The sequence below is a fragment of the Leptodactylus fuscus genome, chromosome 5 (genome assembly GCF_031893055.1).
Source record: "Leptodactylus fuscus isolate aLepFus1 chromosome 5, aLepFus1.hap2, whole genome shotgun sequence".
NCBI classification, from domain to species: Eukaryota; Metazoa; Chordata; class Amphibia; order Anura; family Leptodactylidae; genus Leptodactylus; species Leptodactylus fuscus.
The window spans coordinates 1,772,660-1,791,815 of record NC_134269.1 but is presented as its reverse complement, the minus strand read 5'-3'; the positions used below and the strand labels follow the sequence as shown (position 1 = coordinate 1,791,815).

The 19,156-nt window shown below is 45.5% G+C and overlaps 1 protein-coding gene and 1 pseudogene across 1 annotated transcript; both read right to left on the bottom strand.

The window, feature by feature from the left end:
• Nucleotides 1-4,863: 4,863 nt before the first annotated feature.
• Nucleotides 4,864-11,021, bottom strand: LOC142202259 (olfactory receptor 6F1-like; annotated as a pseudogene).
• A 3,736-nt stretch (nt 11,022-14,757) lies between these two features.
• On the bottom strand, nt 14,758-15,702 carry LOC142204654 (olfactory receptor 6F1-like). Its single transcript, XM_075275961.1, has one exon. The coding sequence runs from the start codon at nt 15,700-15,702 to the stop codon at nt 14,758-14,760; it is 945 nt and encodes a 314-aa protein (XP_075132062.1).
• Between the last annotated feature and the right edge of the window lie 3,454 nt (nt 15,703-19,156).

Here is a 19,156-nt window from a genome sequence, read left to right as displayed (position 1 = left end):
CGGTGTTCGATTCGATTCGAACATGCCGAACAGCCTAATATCCGATCGAACATGAGTTCGATAGAACACTGTTCGCTCATCTCTATTTATAACAATTTTCTACCATACGCACATATTTTATTTAGAAGAAGGGATATATAAGTTTTAGAGCAAACACCGTACATATTCGATCGAATACCACGAGGCAAACACACAAAAAATTTGTATCCCCTCCCACCTTCCCTAGTGCATTTTTTACACCAATAACAGCGCAGGCGAAGTGGGACAGGAACTACGACAACGGAGGCATCGAATAAAAATCTGAAAAAGGAATTGGTGGCCGAAATCAGGTGACCTCCACTTTAGACAAATGGTCGATTTAACATTTGATTAATTTGAGACTGTGAACTATGTGACTGTGAGACAGGGACAGATGTACAGGCAGGTTAGCTAGGGATTACCTTTATTTAGGGGGGAATGTTACTCACTCAGCTCTTTGGGGCTCTATCTGCTCGGGATCCCTGTCAGCTTGCGATATGCGCGAGCTGACTTTTTCCCATAGGAATGCATTGACCAGCATTGATTGGCCGAAAGCCATACAGAGTACTGCATTCGGCCAATCAACAATAGTTCTGCCGGAGGAGGTGGAGTCTAAGATCCGTCCACAGCAGTTTCCATTGTGGTCCGATCTCAGATGTAGCAGTGCTGACACAGCTCTGCTACACGGAGAAGCGGCAGAGCTCAGTACACACAGAGATGCAGCAGAGCTGAGTGTGCAGCATGGTTCAACGCACACTCAGCTCTGCTGCATCGGACTGCTACACTGCTACATCGGCCAGCACTGCTACATCAGGCCGTGCGCTCAGCTTGGCTACTTCGTAGTAGCCGAGCTGAACCAATGGCCAGCTCTGCTTCATCTCCAATGTACCAGTGTTGGCCGATGTAGCAGTCTGATGCAGCAGAGCTGAGTGTGCAGCAGTTTCAGCTGAATGCTGCTGCACACTCACCTCTGCTACATCGGACATTGCTACATCAGCCAGCATTGCTACATCGGGCCGTGTGCTCAGCTTGGTTACACCGGATTAGCCAAGCTCAGCCAACGGCCAGCTCTGCTTCATCTCCGATGTAGCAGTGCTGGGCGTGCGCTCTGCTCGGCTGCATCTCCAGAGTAGCCCATCTGAGTGCACGGCCCGATGTAGCAGTGTCCGATGTAGCAGTCCGATGCAGTAGAGCTGAGTGTGCAGCAGGTTCAGTGCACACTCAGCTATGCTAAATTTCTGGTGTAGCAGTGCCAGCACTGCTACATCTCAGCATAGGAAAGCATTGAACAGTGTTGATTGGCCGAATGCTATAGCATTCGGCCAATCAACGCTGGTTCTGCCGGTGAAGGTGGAGTCTAAGAGAGGTCCACAGCAGTATCCATTCTAGTCCAATCTTAGACTCCGCCTCCTCACAGACGAGCCTCCAGCAGAACCAGGGTTGATTGGCCGAATGCTGTACACTGTATGACATTTGGCCAATCAACGCTGGTCAATGTATTCCTATGGGAAAAAGTCAGCTCCCACATATCGCAAGCTGACAGGGATTCCGACATAATACAGTGACTTGGGCTTGTTAGATGCCCTGCTGTCCCAGTTACATTGCAGAGGTGTTGGCATCATTTCCTGGGGTGTCATAGTGGACTTGGTGACTCTCCTGAGTCGAAGAGTAGGATCCCCTGTAGCAAAGTATTTTTCCCCATAGACTATAATGGCGTTTGATATTTGTTCGAATAGTCAAATATTGAGCGGCTATTTGCAACAAATATCGAATATTTCACTGTTCGCTCATCTCTAATAAGTTTATATTTGTTAAGTATTTTTGAGTTAAAATCAACACAGTGATCACTAAAGATACTACTACAATGTGCATGCGCCTTGTCAATGTCTATGGACCCAACAGAAATAACGGTTATTGGCCAACTCCACCAGTTCAATGGACTATGAATGTGAAAGTCCTGTACATAGTGAACTGCTATTCCATTAGACCTTACGATGACTGGAAATGGGGATCCTGTGGCCTAATTGATCCCCATCAGTGATGGCTCCAGTGATCAGATACTAACCACCAATCCTGTGGATAGTTTGAATGTCAATTGTGATAAAACCACTTTAAATTTATACAATTTTTGTTTTTATAAACACACAAATAACATTTTCTACACATGGAAGACTGTACAAAGCCAACTCTGGAAAGGCAAAAAAAAAAAAAAGTAACAGGATCCCAAATACAGTAACAATGAAATACAGATGTAGAAGTATTTAGTATGAGTTTTTGCAATATGATAAGTGATATAATGAACCCCAACTCAAGAGTCAAGTTAAACTTAGCTACATCTGTCTATCCATCTAACTCATATACTCAGATATACTATATATAGTTATTATACACCTAACAAATATAAAAAGGGTGTAAATGGGCCTCAATAAATCCAATGACCCTCTCATGGTAACCCTGAATATTATAAAGAGTTTTCCCATACACATAATGCCAATGACTTTACAGATCCACTATAAGAGCGGAGCGGTGAGAGTATTTTCCAATAACATGGTTGTCATTACTGAAAAGCTCAGTGAGTGTCGGTATAGTTTACTATGGACGTCATAATGGTGAAGCAGGAACAATGCTGGACACAGAGTTGTAGAAGTCTCGGCAATTCTACCTAATAGTTCCCTAAGGCGCCGTTCACACTACTGTCTGTGTCCGACAGGTAGTCTCCGCTCCTAGAGTCCATTCAAAATCTGGCACGGACATTAGGAGTGGACACTAGCTGTGTCCGTGACACCTGTCATTTATTTAAATGGCGATCGGGTGCGTTCTTTTGCACTCCATGCCCTTCCTTCACTGTCCTACATGTCGGGTTTTTCTGTCCGCTTGAAAAGTCGGATATCTTTACATGCGGACAGTGAAGGAAGGGCACGGAGTGTAAAAGAACACACCCGATTGCCATTTAAATAAATGACAGGTGTCACGGACACAGCTAGTGTCCTCTCCTAATGTCCATGCCAGATTTTGAACGGACACTAGGAGCGGACACTACTAGAGATGAGCAAACACTAAAATGTCCGAGGTTCAAAATCCGATTTGAACATCGGCTCTGCCTGGCCCAACGCCTGAGCAGAGCCGACTGCGCATGCGGGGACATGCACGTGCATGCGTGGCGGATGCCTAGGCAGAGTGAATTCCAGCCGGAAGACGCCGTGGGGACGCTGCACGGAGAAGACTTCGGAAAGGTAAGAGAAGAACCAGTGTTGATTGGCAATGTATAGCATTCTGCCAATCAACGCTGGTTCTGCATCGAACCTTAAACTTCGAACAGCTAGTAGTGTTCGATCAAGTACGAGTATTTTGAATACCGTAGTATTCGATCGAACACCTACTCGATCAAACACTACTCGCTCATCTCTAGACACTACCTGTCGGACACAGACGGTAGTGTGAATGCCCCCTTATCCTGACCTAAAATGGCAGAAGAAGTCATGACCAAAAACTATGATACAAAGTGTCCTCTGCTCTGCTTCTCCAGCAGTTTGTATTGATCTCAGGATTCTCAGGATACATGTTATGTAGGGGCTGTATGACAATAACTTAAAAGTCATCCTTTGGTGATGGGAACTGATAAAAGTCAATTCTTCTAATACCGTCTTCTTGAAAGCACCAGACCAAGGTAGGGAGAGCAATCAAGAAATATCATAATTGTAAGACCCACCACGGACCAAGAGGAGCCGGATCTGTGCAGTCACTGGAGCTTCAGCAGACAACCAATTGTTATCGGAAAGAAAATCCCTTCCTTAACCCAAACACCAAATACTGGATCATATAGATTCAGTAAGAATAAGGAATTCCTCAAAATAGGAGTAAGAAGTAGGAAACATTGAACCCTTCAAGTACTAGAAAGCTTACGTGTTGGTTCTATTGTGGGGTGATTGTGGATACACCCCACCAGAGCAGGTCCCACCCAGAGGATAACCTCTAATGGCCTCTTACCTCAGCTTACTGTGTAAGCGGCCACAAGAAAATGGCCACTTACACCAGGTGGGCATGTCGGCTCTGTCCAAAGCCCAACAGCAGAGCTGACTGCGCATGTGTAGAAGTTTGAACCCAGCTCTGGAAGAAGAAGCGCAGAGAGGATGTTCTTGAAAAAGATGGAGGTGGCGCTGGAGATGCCCCCAGTGCTGTTTGAGTGATGGGACCACCTCCAGTGCTGCGAGAGAACTAATTGGCATTCAGACGAAAATCGGGATTTCTACCAAACAGCAGCACGGAGAAGACATCTAAAGGTAGGAGAAGAATAGTCTTTCTTAAGGCTATTCCGACGTGTGATTGAGAAACAATGTGATATTAATGAAAGAATCCCTTTAAGCATTGTTATCTCTCCCTGTAATAACCTTCCCATAAGGACACTACAATGATGTCTACAGTCGTGGAGTCCTCATAGATTTGTAAAATTGGCAACAGTTAAATATTCTACTAACACACATTGGCTACTAAATGAGGGGACAAAAGTCACAAACACTTTGAACACAAAAGAAGGAAATGTATTTTTATCCAAAGAACTGTTTTTGGTAATAAGTTTAAGTTTAGGAGGGAAATTTACTAAAATTGGCGCCTCCTCCGCTAGTCGTAATTTTTTGGCTCGAGAGGTGGTTGACTTATTAAGAGGCTTTGGCTAAGGTCAATTATCGAAATATCATGATAAACAAATAAAAAAAAAATCTTCATATCAAACCAAGTGATATCTAAGCATGAGATACTACAAAAATACCCCTAACATGATGTTCCTTAAGACCCATATAGATTTGAGAACCGGCAGCCATCTCTGTTACCAAGACCGTAGCGTTTCTACTATAAGACTCTTTCCTTTCTACAAACCATCAGATATATAACCACAGAAGCCTGGATCTCCTTGTTCCTTAGACTGTATATAACAGGGTTCAAAAGGGGGGTCAGTACAATATAGAGAAGGGAAATAAACTTATTAATAGGCAGAGAATGTCCTCTGTACGGGACCATGTAGATGATAAGCATGGAGCCATAATAGATAGAAACCACCACCAAGTGAGAGCTACAGGTGGAGAAAGTTTTTTGTCGGCCTGACGTGGAGGAAATACCAAAAATGGTGATGAAAATTGAGACATAAGATATGATCACACATAGGAAAGGCAAAAGAATGATGGGAAAAGAAAGGACAATCATTTCAATACCTACACCGGTTGTGTCCGAGCAAGAGAGCTCTAAGAGAGGGGCAAAGTCACAAAAGAAATGGTTAATAATATTTGGACCACAGAAATCTAAGTCACAAACAAGTGAAAAAGTGATAAGCACCAACATGAAGCTGAGCACCCAGGAGGAGATGACCAGGCTGTATCTAAGCTTGGCATTTATCATTGATGTATAATGGAGAGGTTTACAGATGGCCAAGTACCGGTCATAGGACATGGCCGTGAGCAAAAAACATTCTGCGCAGACAACTCCCCCATACAGTTAAAACTGGGCTAAACACTCAACATAAGGTATAGTGCTCCCTTCCCTTATGATAACCTCCAAGAACTTGGGAACAATACTTGTTACAAGAAATATGTCTGACAGAGCCAAATGTCCAAGGAAGAAATACATTGGAGACTGGAGACGTTGGCTTGTGGACACCAGTGAGATGATCAAGAGGTTCTCACCTATAGTCATGGAATACATCATGAGAATAACAGAGAGGAAAGGCAACTTGTAATCCTTCAGACTGGGGAATCCCAATATAAGGAACTCAGTGACTGCGGTAGAGTTCACACCATCCATCTCTAAATGTTATATAGAGGCGTCTTGTAGAGAGTTGTGACCAATTTATCAACTTGACTGATGGACACGTCTTAAATAGAGATGAGCGAACAGTGTTCTATCGAACACATGTTCGATCGGATATCAGGGTGTTCGCCATGTTCGAATCGAATCGAACACCACGTGGTAAAGTGCGCCAAAATTCGATTCCCCTCCCACCTTCCCTGGCGCCTTTTTTGCACCAATAACAGCGCAGGGGAGGTGGGACAGGAACTACGACACCGGGGACATTGAAAAAAATTGGAAAAAGTCATTGGCTGCCGAAATCAGGTGACCTCCATTTTAGACGAATAGTGGATTTCAAATCCGGGTCATATGAGAATGTGAACTTTGTGACTATGAGACAGGGATAGCTGTACAGGCAGGGATAGCTAGGGATAACCTTTATTTAGGGGGGAATGTTATTAAAAATAACTTTTTGGGGCTCTATCGGGTGTGTAATTGTGATTTTTGTGAGATAAACTTTTTCCCATAGGGATGCATTGGCCAGCGCTGATTGGCCGAATTCCGTACTCTGGCCAATCAGTGCTGGCCAATGCATTCTATTAGCTTGATGAAGCAGAGTGTGCACAAGGGTTCAAGCGCACCCTCGGCTCTGATGTAGCAGAGCCGAGGGTGCACAAGGGTTCAAGTGCACCCTCGGCTCTCCTACATCAGAGCCGAGGGTGCGCTTGAACCCTTGTGCAGCCTCAGCTCTGCTACATCAGAGCCGAGGGTGCGCTTGAACCCTTGTGCACACTCTGCTTCATCAAGCTAATAGAATGCATTGGCCAGCGCTGATTGGCCAATGTATTCTATTAGATTGATGAAGTAGAGCTGAATGTGTGTGCTAAGCACACACATTCAGCTCTACTTCATCGGGCTAATAGAATGCATTGGCCAGCGCTGATTGGCCAGAGTACGGAACTCGACCAATCAGCGCTGGCTCTGCTGGAGGAGGCGGAGTCTAAGATCGCTCCACACCAGTCTCCATTCAGGTCCGACCTTAGACTCCGCCTCCTCCGGCAGAGCCAGCGCTGATTGGCCAAAGGCTGGCCAATGCATTCCTATGCAAATGCAGAGACTTAGCAGTGCTGAGTCAGTTTTGCTCAACTACACATCTGATGCACACTCGGCACTGCTACATCAGATGTAGCAATCTGATGTAGCAGAGCCGAGGGTGCACTAGAACCCCTGTGCAAACTCAGTTCACGCTAATAGAATGCATTGGCCAGCGCTGATTGGCCAATGCATTCTATTAGCCCGATGAAGTAGAGCTGAATGTGTGTGCTAAGCACACACATTCAGCACTGCTTCATCACGCCAATACAATGCATTAGCCAGTGCTGATTGGCCAGAGTACGGAATTCGGTCAATCAGCGCTGGCTCTGCTGGAGGAGGCGGAGTCTAAGGTCGGACCTGAATGGAGACTGGTGTGGAGCGATCTTAGACTCCGCCTCCTCCAGCAGAGCCAGCGCTGATTGGTCGAGTTCCGTACTCTGGCCAATCAGCGCTGGCCAATGCATTCTATTAGCCCGATGAAGTAGAGCTGAATGTGTGTGCTTAGCACACACATTCAGCTCTACTTCATCAGGATAATAGAATACATTGGCCAATCAGCGCTGGCCAATGCATTCTATTAGCTTGATGAAGCAGAGTGTGCACAAGGGTTCAAGCGCACCCTCGGCTCTGATGTAGCAGAGCTGAGGGTGCACAAGGGTTCAAGTGCACCCTCGGCTCTCCTACATCAGAGCCGAGGGTGCGCTTGAACCCTTGTGCAGCCTCGGCTCTGCTACATCAGAGCCGAGGGTGCGCTTGAACCCTTGTGCACACTCTGCTTCATCAAGCTAATAGAATGCATTGGCCAGCACTGATTGGCCAGAGTACGGAATTCGGCCAATCAGCGCTGGCCAATGCATTCTATTAGCCCGATGAAGTAGAGCTGAATGTGTGTGCTAAGCACACACATTCAGCACTGCTTCATCACGCCAATACAATGCATTAGCCAGTGCTGATTGGCCAGAGTACGGAATTCGGCCAATCAGCGCTGGCTCTGCTGGAGGAGGCGGAGTCTAAGATCGCTCCACACCAGTCTCCATTCAGGTCCGACCTTAGACTCCGCCTCCTCCAGCAGAGCCAGCGCTGATTGGCCGAATTCCGTACTCTGGCCAATCAGCACTGGCTAATGCATTGTATTGGCGTGATGAAGCAGTGCTGAATGAGTGTGCTTAGCACACACATTCAGCTCTACTTCATCGGGCTAATAGAATGCATTGGCCAATCAGCGCTGGCCAATGCATTCTATTAGCGTGAACTGAGTTTGCACAGGGGTTCTAGTGCACCCTCGGCTCTGCTACATCAGATTGCTACATCTGATGTAGCAGTGCCGAGTGTGCATCAGATGTGTAGTTGAGCAAAACTGACTCAGCACTGCTAAGTCTGCATTCGCATAGGAATGCATTGGCCAGCCTTCGGCCAATCAGCGCTGGCTCTGCCGGAGGAGGCGGAGTCTAAGGTCGGACCTGAATGGAGACTGGTGTGGAGCGATCTTAGACTCCGCCTCCTCCAGCAGAGCCAGCGCTGATTGGTCGAGTTCCGTACTCTGGCCAATCAGCACTGGCCAATGCATTTCTATGGGGAAAAGTTAGCTTGCGAAAATCGCAAACTGACAGGGATTTCCATGAAATAAAGTGACTTTTATGCCCCCAGACATGCTTCCCCTGCTGTCCCAGTGTCATTCCAGGGTGTTGGTATCATTTCCTGGGGTGTCATAGTGGACTTGGTGACCCTCCAGACACGAATTTGGGTTTCCCCCTTAACGAGTTTATGTTCCCCATAGACTATAATGGGGTTCGAAACCCATTCGAACACTCGAACAGTGAGCGGCTGTTCGAATCGAATTTCGAACCTCGAACATTTTAGTGTTCGCTCATCTCTAGTCTTAAATTTTAATATTCCTCCATCTGACATTCAGTAAATTCTGTATCTTCAGTAGATTTTTTTTCTATTCTCTGTAATGACTGTGAATATTGTGTTTATATCTAAACCTTATTCTCATGAGGAAAGGCCCAATGGGGATTGTAGAACCAAAGAATCCCGTTACATCGACTCTCAAGATATTTACCATCAAAGAGATAAAACTAATGAGTCTCTGGAGTGACATCACTGACTAATAAACAGAACATTCTTTTTAATGAAATAGAATGACGATTTATTAACTATTTACAGACAGGTCTTCCATTGTTAACTTTAGAGATGGTTTCAGTCAAAGCATTTAAAATGGACCCACCATAAGAAGATACAGAAAGAGGATCCCATGGGCTCAGGCCAGACAGAACTCCATGTAATAATTTGTAGGTAGCCCTTAGCTAATCATGTGGGACTGTAGGTGTGAGGTCACTCATCAGTCACTATAAATAGTCCATTCTGTAGAGATACAATAGCTGAGAGCTAGAATTACGAAAAAAATACCAAAAAGAATTATCCCTTTATGGGAGCTGATGCAGCACCAATGAGTGACAATTAGATTTTATTATCCTAAACCACTGGTATGAGAATAATTTCCTCCGTCCTGTATAATAAACCAATTACATTATTAGAACAACTTTTATTGTGTGACACAACAATTCAGTTAGGCTATATCAGCTCAATCCAATTTTTGTTCAATCCAGTATTGTTTGCTCTCCATGATGTGAACTATGCCTTTGTCTCTTGAAAAACAACCCAACATGAAGTCAGCCATGTGTACCAGTGTGTTACTTGGCATGCCTTTGCTGGCCCCAACTGTAAGGGTCACTCTCCATTTCCTCCATTTTCCACTCCCCTTCACACCATCCGTGCTGAAGCAATGGGATACACTGAACTTCACCTCAAGCCTCGTGTGGGACAGGGACATTAGATGCCACTCCATCCCCCTCGTCTTCCTCCGCCAGCCAACGGTGCGAAGATGAGAGGAGTGTGCTCTGAATGTTTTCTGCCTAGCAGAGGCTAGTTCTCACTTACGAAAATGGCTGCACTTTCACCTGTATATCAGGCACAATGGTGTAGGTTTCAAAGAACCTTTGCACCAACAAGTTGAAAACGTGGGTCATGTGTGGACCGTGTTTGAGTCTGGCAAGCTCCAGATCTGTTACCAGGTTCCAGCCATTATCACATATGCAAAAATGCCAGGCCCCAGATGCAGCAGGGAAAAACACATTGCCATCTCAGCCAGGATGGCATCCCTGACCTCGGAGGCACTGTGCTGTCTGTCCCCCAAGCTGATGAGCTTCAGCACGTCCTGCTGACATCTCCCCACGCCAGTGTTACAGTGTTTCCAGCTTGTAGCTGGGGTGGAGGTTGCAGCACAGTAGGCTTTCAGATAACGCGTGCCATGAATTTTGGGCTGGGAGAGGAGATAGACCACCCCAGTTTGCACCCCGGGCCCAGACTCCACTACATTCACCCGGCCTGAGAAGCAGCATCCCTGACCACAGGCGCTTGTCCATGTATCGGTGGTCAAGTGGACCTTGCAGCAAAGCGCGGAGCTCTGTGCCCGACTGATGTTATGGGACATGTGCAGGCGCAAGAGAAGTAGTAACAGCTAGGCCCAGAATATGGAGGTGCCCCAGTTGCCATCTGGTGACAGAAGGCCTGGGTATCCAGAAGCATACAAGCCAACATCTCCAGGGCCAGTAGTTTTTAGATGAAGCCGTTGAAGGCTTGGGCATGTGGGTGGCTTGTGCCGTACTTCTGCCTGCAATGAATCGCCTGGGAGATGGGGAGTGGCTGCGAAGAGGCGCATGATGGTGCAGGCCAAAATGGCGGATGAGGGTGAACTCCCCAATGTGTCAGAGACAGATATGTAGGTGTCCAGGCTGGTGTAAACAGTGGAAGAGGCAGTGTTGGCAACGCCGGGCGTAAGTGAGAAGTGGCCTCTGCTAGGCTGAAAATATTCAGAGCACACTCCTCTCATCTTCGCACCGTTGGCTGGCAGAGGAAGACGAGGGAGATGGAGTGGCTTTTCATGTGACTGTCCCACATGAGGCTTGAGGGTGAAGTTCAGTGCATCCCATTGCTTCAGCACGGATGGTGTGAAGGGGAGTGTAAAATGGAGAAAATGGAGAGTGACCCTTAGGGCTTGTTCACACCGAGTAAACGCGGCACACAATGTGCCGCTTGTACGGGACGTTTGTAGCGCGATTTTGACGGTGCATGTTTGCGGTCGCGTTAGCTAACGCGACCGCAAACATGCACCATCAAAATCGCGCCGCAAACGTCCCGTACACGCGGCACATTGCATGCCACGTTTACTGTCAGGATACGGAGTCGCCGCGGTCTCCTTGCTGCGTGGCGTCTCCCTGGGAGACGTGTTAGGAGTTCTATTGGGTGTGCTTAGGTCATTAAGGGTTAATCTTTTCCTTGCTTTCAGTCTCCATGTCATTAGCCATCAGGTGTGTTCTCTGCTGCTATTTAAACCCCACCCAGGCATGGATCCTTGCCAGCCATTCACTTTGTGTTTCCTGGTCCCCCTGCTTAGTCTGATTCCCTGTCTGTTTGTATTCGGTCTGTTTTCTTGGTTAATCTGCCCGGCTTGTATTTTTGACTATCCCTTGTCTTTTGATTTGGTACCTTTATTATTATCTCCTGGCTCGACCTCTTGCTCGTCTGACCTCGCCTTCTCTTCTGTGTCTTGCTGGGACTTGTGGTCCTCCCTGGTTCCATGCTGTTTAGTCTTTTGTTTTGCATTGCATTTACACTGTGCTTTCTGTTTAGGTGTGACCCCCGTGACTCCAGTCCCTAGGACTTTCAGGGCCTCCTCTTCCCTTATCCTAGCCGCCGGATAGAAGCGTAAGGAGTCGTGGTAGGCGCACTTCAATTAGGAAGTGCATTGGTCTGCCTCATCTCAGATATTACAGCATAGTCATAGCTGCAGGGCCTACGACCCCTTTTGTCATTAGTTGCACAGTGTTGCTTTCCCAGCTGTGTCACTTTGCACTGCCTGACCCTGACTCCAATCCTTACATTTACTCTGTGTGAACAAGCCCTTACAGTTGGGGGCAGCGAAGTCATGCCAAGTAACACACTGGCACACATGGCTGACTTCATGTTGGGTTGCTTCTCAAGAGACAAATTCATAGTTCACATCATGGAGAGCAAACAATACTGGATTGAACCAAAAATTGGATTTAGCTGATGTAGCCTGACTGAATTGCTGTGTATCATACTAGGCTTTAGGGGGTAGACCCTTAAAAATTGGATTGAGCTGATATAGCCTGACTGAATTTCTGGGTCTCCAACCGAAGTTTTGGGGTTACACACTGTGAACAACTGGATGGAGCGGACATAGTCTGAATTTCTGTCTCTCCCACCTAGGGTTTGGGGATACACACCCTGGATATCTGGATTGAGCATACATAGCCTGACCTAATTGCTCTGTATCCTTGTTTTTGGGGTTACACGGCCTGAAAAGCTGGTTTGCATGTATATAGCAAGAAGTAACTGCTGTGGATTGCTGCTTTTTTTCAGTCCCCCTCAAAATTCAAGGCTTTTTCACCTCTATATGAACTAGTCACTGCTGTGTATTCCAGCTATTCTGTGTGCGGACAGCCAACAATGAACGCTGTTTCTCTGCTATATATGAACTTGTACCTGTTCTGTATCCCTGTTTTCCACCGTCCGGGGAAAGCTGGACCCCTGTCCCTACAGTGTATAGCTCTGATAAGAGCTGTTGTTTTTCTTCTTTAGTTCTTGCCTGCCTATCTGAAGCTAATCGCTATCTAGTCCTCAGCAGATATGTTTCTCTCCCTGTGTCTGACCGCAAAAATTGTGAATAGGGCGGCGGCCGTTCTTATAAATGGGAGATCACCTGATTTCAGCAGCCAATGGGTTTTTTAAATTTTTTTCACTGCCTACGTTGTCATAGTTCCCGTCCCACCTGCCCTGCACAGTTATTAGTGCAAAAAATGCACCAGGGAAGGTGGGACAGGATACAAATTTTTACTGCGTATGCGGCCTGGTATTCGATTGTGAACAAATAAACCGAACGCCATGATATTCGATCGAACGGTGTTCGCTCCTCACTAGTGATGATGCCACCGGCTGCGCTGAAGACATTTTCCGATAGCACGCTTGCATCAATTCAGGAAAGCACCTCCAATGCGTAGAGCGCAAGTTCCAGCCACAAATCCAACTTGGAGACCCACTAAATGTACGGTGCAGAGGGATCGGAGAGGAGAGGGCGGGAGTCAGCCAGGTACTCCCGCAACATGCGCCTATACTTGTCCCTCCTGGTGACACTAGGCCCCTCAGTGGCGGTAGTTTGGTCAGGGGGGCCATTAACGTGTCCCAGACCTTGGAGAGTGTGCCCCTGGTCGGTGTGGACCAGATGGCAGTTGTTAGCCTGTTGGAGGAATTAGTCTGGCAACATGGGTGAGTTTTTCATAAGTGGCTAGTATACGGAAAATATTTGGCCTTGCTGCCTCTGGACATGCCTCTGCTTCTAGCCACCTGTTTTCCTGCTTAGCTTGCATCCACATCTACACTGCATTTCCCACTATACACTATATCACCCCTGCCCATTTATGGTCGGTGGCCTTGTCGTCCACCAACTCCTCTTCCAATTGCTCACTCTCCTCTTACTGCAAACCGCACATGACAACAGCATGCCCTGATGGCAACTGTGTCTCATCATCATCACCACTGAGGACGGAAAATGCTGGTTGCGGGTCCACAACCACAAAATTGCCAGGTGATGGCGGATGCTCCAGTGTTTGGGCATCAGTACACACAAAGTCGTCTGATAGCTTCTGGGATTCGGGAAGTGATTCAACAGAGGGAGAGACAGTAAAAGGACCCGAAAAGAGATCCTGGGAGAGGGCAAGGGTGGGATGACTCTGTTGGGAAGATTGGGCATGTTGGGAGGAAGGAGGGGCAGACTCTTGAGTCTGAACAGGACTGAACGTAGTGGCTGACTGGCTGGTGGAAAAGCAGCTGGAAGCATTATCTGCTAGCCATTGTAACACCTGTTCCTGGTGCTCGGGCCTGGTCTGTGTTGTACCCTGCACCCTGCTTAATGCAGCTGCCATATTCAACACAATGAGAGTGATGGTTGTGGAACCACCGTTTTAAGAGCTAAGAATGATAATGGTGCTAATACTCTGCTGGTGCAAGGCTCAACTCACCCAAAGGGCATAAAAGTCTGCTGGTAAGAGGTTGAAGTCACCTGAAGTCACCACAATCTCTGCTGGAGCTCAGCTTAAGGGCCTGTAACTTAATTTTGAAGGGCTCACATTAAGGGCCATAAAAGTGAATTTTGGAAGGTCTCCCCACATCACACACATACACAATGACAGTTCAGGGTGGAGACTGATGGATTTTCCATTGCCTATTCCATCTGTGGTTGCCATCGGGAATGTGGTTTAAAGGGGTGGTTGTTAATGTTTGTTGAGCTTAAATTTGGGTTTGTGTCCATCCATTTGGAGAAGAAAGAAGGTTTCCAGGTATTTTCCCACTTTAATAGAGGTTTTTTTTTTGAGTGTGTAAAGTCTGTAGTTGATAGGCTGTGATAGTGGGGTAATACAGTGACTTGGGCTTGTTAGATGCCCCCAGACATGCTTCCCCTGCTGTCCTAGTTGCATTGCAGAGGTGTTGCATCATTTCCTGGGGTGTCATAGTGGACTTGGTGACTCTCCTGAGTGGAATGGTGGGATCCCCTGAAACGAAGCATTTTCTCCCATAGACTATAATGGGGTTCCATATTCGATCGAATAGTCAAATATTGAGCGGCTATTCGAAACGAATAATGAATATCGAATATTTTACTGTTCGCTCATCTCTAGTAATATCTAAGCATGAAATGCTATAAAAATACCCCTAACATGATGTTCCTTAAGACCCATATAGATGTGAGAACCGGCAGCCATCTCTGTTACCAAGACCGTAGCGTTTCTACTATAAGACTCTTTCCTTTCTACAAACCATCAGATATATAACCACAGAAGCCTGAATCTCTCTGTTCCTTAGACTGTATATAATGGGGTTCAAAAGGGGGGTCAGTACAATATAGAGAAGGGAAATAAACTTATTAATAGGCAGAGAATGTCCTCTGTACGGGACCATGTAGATGATAAGCATGGAGCCATAGTAGGTAGAGACCACCACCAAGTGAGAGCTACAGGTGGAGAAAGTTTTTTGTCTGCCTGACGTGGAGGAAATTCCAAAAATGGTGATGAAAATAGAGACATAAGATATGATCACACATAGGAAAGGCAAAAGAATGATGGGAAAAGAAAGGACAATCATTTCAATACCTACACCGGTTGTGTCCGAGCAAGAGAGCTCTAAGAGAGGGGCAAAGTCACAAAAGAAATGGTTAATAATATTTGGGCCACAGAAATCTAAGTCACAAACAAGTGAAAAGGTGATAGGCATCAACATGAAGCTGAGCACCCAGGAGGAGATGACCAGGCTGTATCTAAGCTTCACATTCATCATTGAGATATAATGGAGAGGTTTACAGATGGCCAAGTACCGGTCATAGGACATGGCCGTGAGCAAAAAACATTCTACGCAAACAACTCCCCCATACAGGTAAAACTGGGCTAAACACTCAACATAAGGTATAGTGCTCCCTTCCCTTATGATAACCTCCAAGAACTTGGGAACAACACTTGTTACAAGAAATATGTCTGACAGAGCCAAATGTCCAAGGAAGAAATACATTGGAGACTGGAGACGTTGGCTTGTGGACACCAGTGAGATGATCAAGAAGTTCTCACATATAGTCATGGAATACATCATGAGAATAACAGAGAAGAAAGTCAACTTGTAATCCTTCAGACTGGGGAATCCCAATATAAGGAACTCAGTGACTGCGGTAGAGTTCACACCATCCATCTCTAAATGTTATATAGAGGCGTCTTGTAGAGAGTTGTGACCAATTTATCAACTTGACTGATGATGATGATGATGGACACATCTTAGATTTTTATATTATTCCCTCTGACTTTCAGTAAATTCTGTATCTTCAGTAGATTTTTTTTCTATTCTCTGTAATGACTGTGAATATTGTGTTTATATCTAAACCTTATTCTTGTGAGGAAAGGCCCAATGGGGATTGTAGAACCAAAGAATCCCGTTACATCGACTCTCAAGATATTTACCATCAAAGAGATAAAACTAATGAGTCTCTGGAGTGACATCACTGACTAATAAACAGAACATTCTTTTTAATGGAATACGAGGATGATTTATTAACTATTTACAGACAGGTCTTCCATTGGAAACTTTACAGTTGGTTTCAGTCAAAGCATTTAAAATGGACCCACCATAAGAAGATACAGAAAGAGGATCCAGCAGAACATGTTAACCAGTGGGGTTGAGAGATTGGGATCGGGAAAAATCGGATCCCGATTGGCAATCAAACAAATTTCACAATCAGGATCGGTTGGAAAATGATCGAAAATCAGATTTTGAAATCTCAAGATCAGCTCAACCCTACTGTATATAATATATAATTAGGGTTCAGCGATCAAGATCGGGAAAGATCAGATCCCAATCGGCAATTGAGTAAATTTCACGATCGGGATCGACTGGAAAATGATCGGAAATTGGATTTTAAAATCGATCCTGAAATCTCAAGATCGACTCATCCCTGTTAACCAGCAATTCATCTATAAAACAGTAAATAAGAAGTAAAATAGTAAGACTAGTAAGGGAAGGAAAGGAGGAGGTAGTAGTGACATACAATAAAGATCAAAGTGAAAAATAAAGGTAAAAGAGAGAGGACCTTGTCGAAGTGGATGGGAGGAGGCGCCTGACTACATCTTATAGAGTCATTATAGTTGGAGACTATATGTCAGGCCAGGGATGTTGGTCTTATTGGTCCATGATGTCCAAACTTTATCAAAGAGTGCAAGAGTATCGGAGATTGCAGTATTATTTTTTTTATGTGGCATTATGGGTTAATCTCTGCAGACTACATCAGTTAGGTAGGACTTCTTCCAATTGAAGGCCTTGTGGATACGTGCAGCCACCAGAATGTCTTGAAGTGATTTATGTTGGGCATAAGTCAGTCAGCTTAAGGCTTAAGAGAAAGATCGGGGCTGATAATGGAAATAACTGGCTAAAAAGCCGCTAGTCTTTGGGGAACCAAATAGGCCCTATGAAGATTCTTCCAAAAAAGTTTCCATCAAGGTGATCTGTGAACTGGCCGTGCTAATGGAGGTGCATCAATCTTTCTATTGAGCTGGGGTTAGGGCTAGATTCTAGGGATAGATTAGTGTACAATACTCTTAGGGCTCCTAGGAACTTATCTATAAAACATAGTGTAGAATACTCTTAGGACTCCTAGGAACCTATCCATAAAACATTGTGTAGAATACTCTTAGGGCTCCTAGAAACCTATCTATAAAACACAGTGTAGAATACTCTTAGGGCTCCTAGGAACTTATCTATAATACATAGTGTAGAATACTCTTAGGACTCCTAGGAACCTATCTATAAAACATAGTGTAGAATATTCTTAGGACTCCTAGGAACCTATCTATAACACATAGTGTAGAATACTCTTAGGACTCCTTGGAACCTATCTATAACACATAGTGTAGAATACTCTTAGGACTCCTCGGAACCTATCTATAACACATAGTGTAGAACACTCTTAGGACTCCTAGGAACCTATCTATAAAACATAGTGTAGAATACTGTCAGGACTCCTAGGAACCTATCTATAACACATAGTGTAGAATACTCTTAGGGCACCTAGGATATGAGTAAAGGTAACACACAGGTATAGTCCCCTTCCCTCACCTCTTCTGAGTTCCTTGCAGCATCTGGAGCACCTCCGGTGCCCTCTTCAGATCCATTACGGCCAATGCATTACGTTTGTAACGTCTTTGCCCGTCTGGGCTTTGGCATCATTATCCGGCTGCATGCTGCGGCACATGAGGCATGTTCGTCTGTGATTTCTTCTTTTTGGTTCTTTTGCATTGGCTGAACACTGTCCTATTCTTTCACCTTCGTAAGTGATTTCCCACCACACCTATCTCCTTCACCTTCATTTCCCTCTTCTACTCCAATAGTTAATTTTAGCCTTGCCCTGTGATTGACAGCCGGCCTTCCTATCATGTCCAGGGCGAGTTCTTCTTCCATATTTTTTCTTGGCTCACATTCACATTGATGCTTGCTATTGCTTTGTGCATTCTGGCTTTTCTCTTGCTGTTAATTTTTGTATTCTGATTCTTGACCTTTGGCTTTCCCTATTGACTACTCTTTTGGATTTTGATTTTGACGGTGCATTGCTCGACTGTTACTGACCCCTGGCTAACTGACCTCCCTTGTCATTGTTTGTCTTGTCCGCATTTTGTGTGTCACATATTCAGGAAGGGTTTGTCATCCAGTTGTCGCCTATTACCTAGGATAGGACTGGCAAGCAGGAAGGGATAGTGGGGGGTTTCAGACAAGGGCTTACTGTCTCTTTTGCCCCTTCCTCCAGGGTTCATCTACAACACTGGGGAACTGCTGTCTGGCACTTCCCTAACAACGTTACTCAACCCAGATTTTTCACTGAGGTTTGTGCTTGGGCCTCAGCGATGGCCACTGGGTATGCAATGTAAGACAAAGGAGACCGGAAGAGTCCTGAAGAGGATGGCAGGGAAACGCTGAATGCTATGACAATGTCCAGGAGAGGTGAAGCAACTTTTGTTACTTTTACTCACCTCCCCTAGGCCTTACTCTAGGTCTGAGGCAGGGGCAGAATTTGAGGGGGTACAGAGGGTGCAGTCACCTTAGGGAACCCATATGCACTGGCATCAGTATTTAGATTGCAGCTTTCATCTTGCCCAAAAACCAAGGAGACCCATAGACTATCCTAATGACACTAAGGAACCACACTAAGGTTGATTAAGCTCCTTAACACCCATTACTATCACTATCAAGAATTAGCTGTAGGGATGAGGTAGGGGCCCCGGACAAAAGATTTCATAGGGGTCCACAGGACTTTAGTTAGTCCACTGATCTGAGGAGACCCATAACAACATTTCTAGTTCATGCCAAACCACACAAATATTTGTCAAAATGATGGGTTTGCTCATTTCTAGATGGAACCTTAGTAGGGTTGAGCGATCGGGATCGGAAAAGATCGGATTCCGATCGGCGATTGAGTTAATTTCACGATCGTGATCGGAATTCCGATCGCAATCTTTTCCAGCGGGATCAAGGTCAGAGGTTATCTCAAGATAGTCTCAATACTAAAAGTGACTTTTCCCATAGAGAAACATTGATTAGGATTGAGCGATTGGGATTGGAAAAGGTAAAATTCCGCTTGGCGATTGAGCAAATTTCATGATTC

What these genes read in the sequence shown, in the direction of transcription:
- LOC142204654 (XM_075275961.1), bottom strand. Translation starts at nt 15,702, where the DNA reads ATGGATGGTGTGAACTCTACCGCAGTCACTGAGTTCCTTATATTGGGA.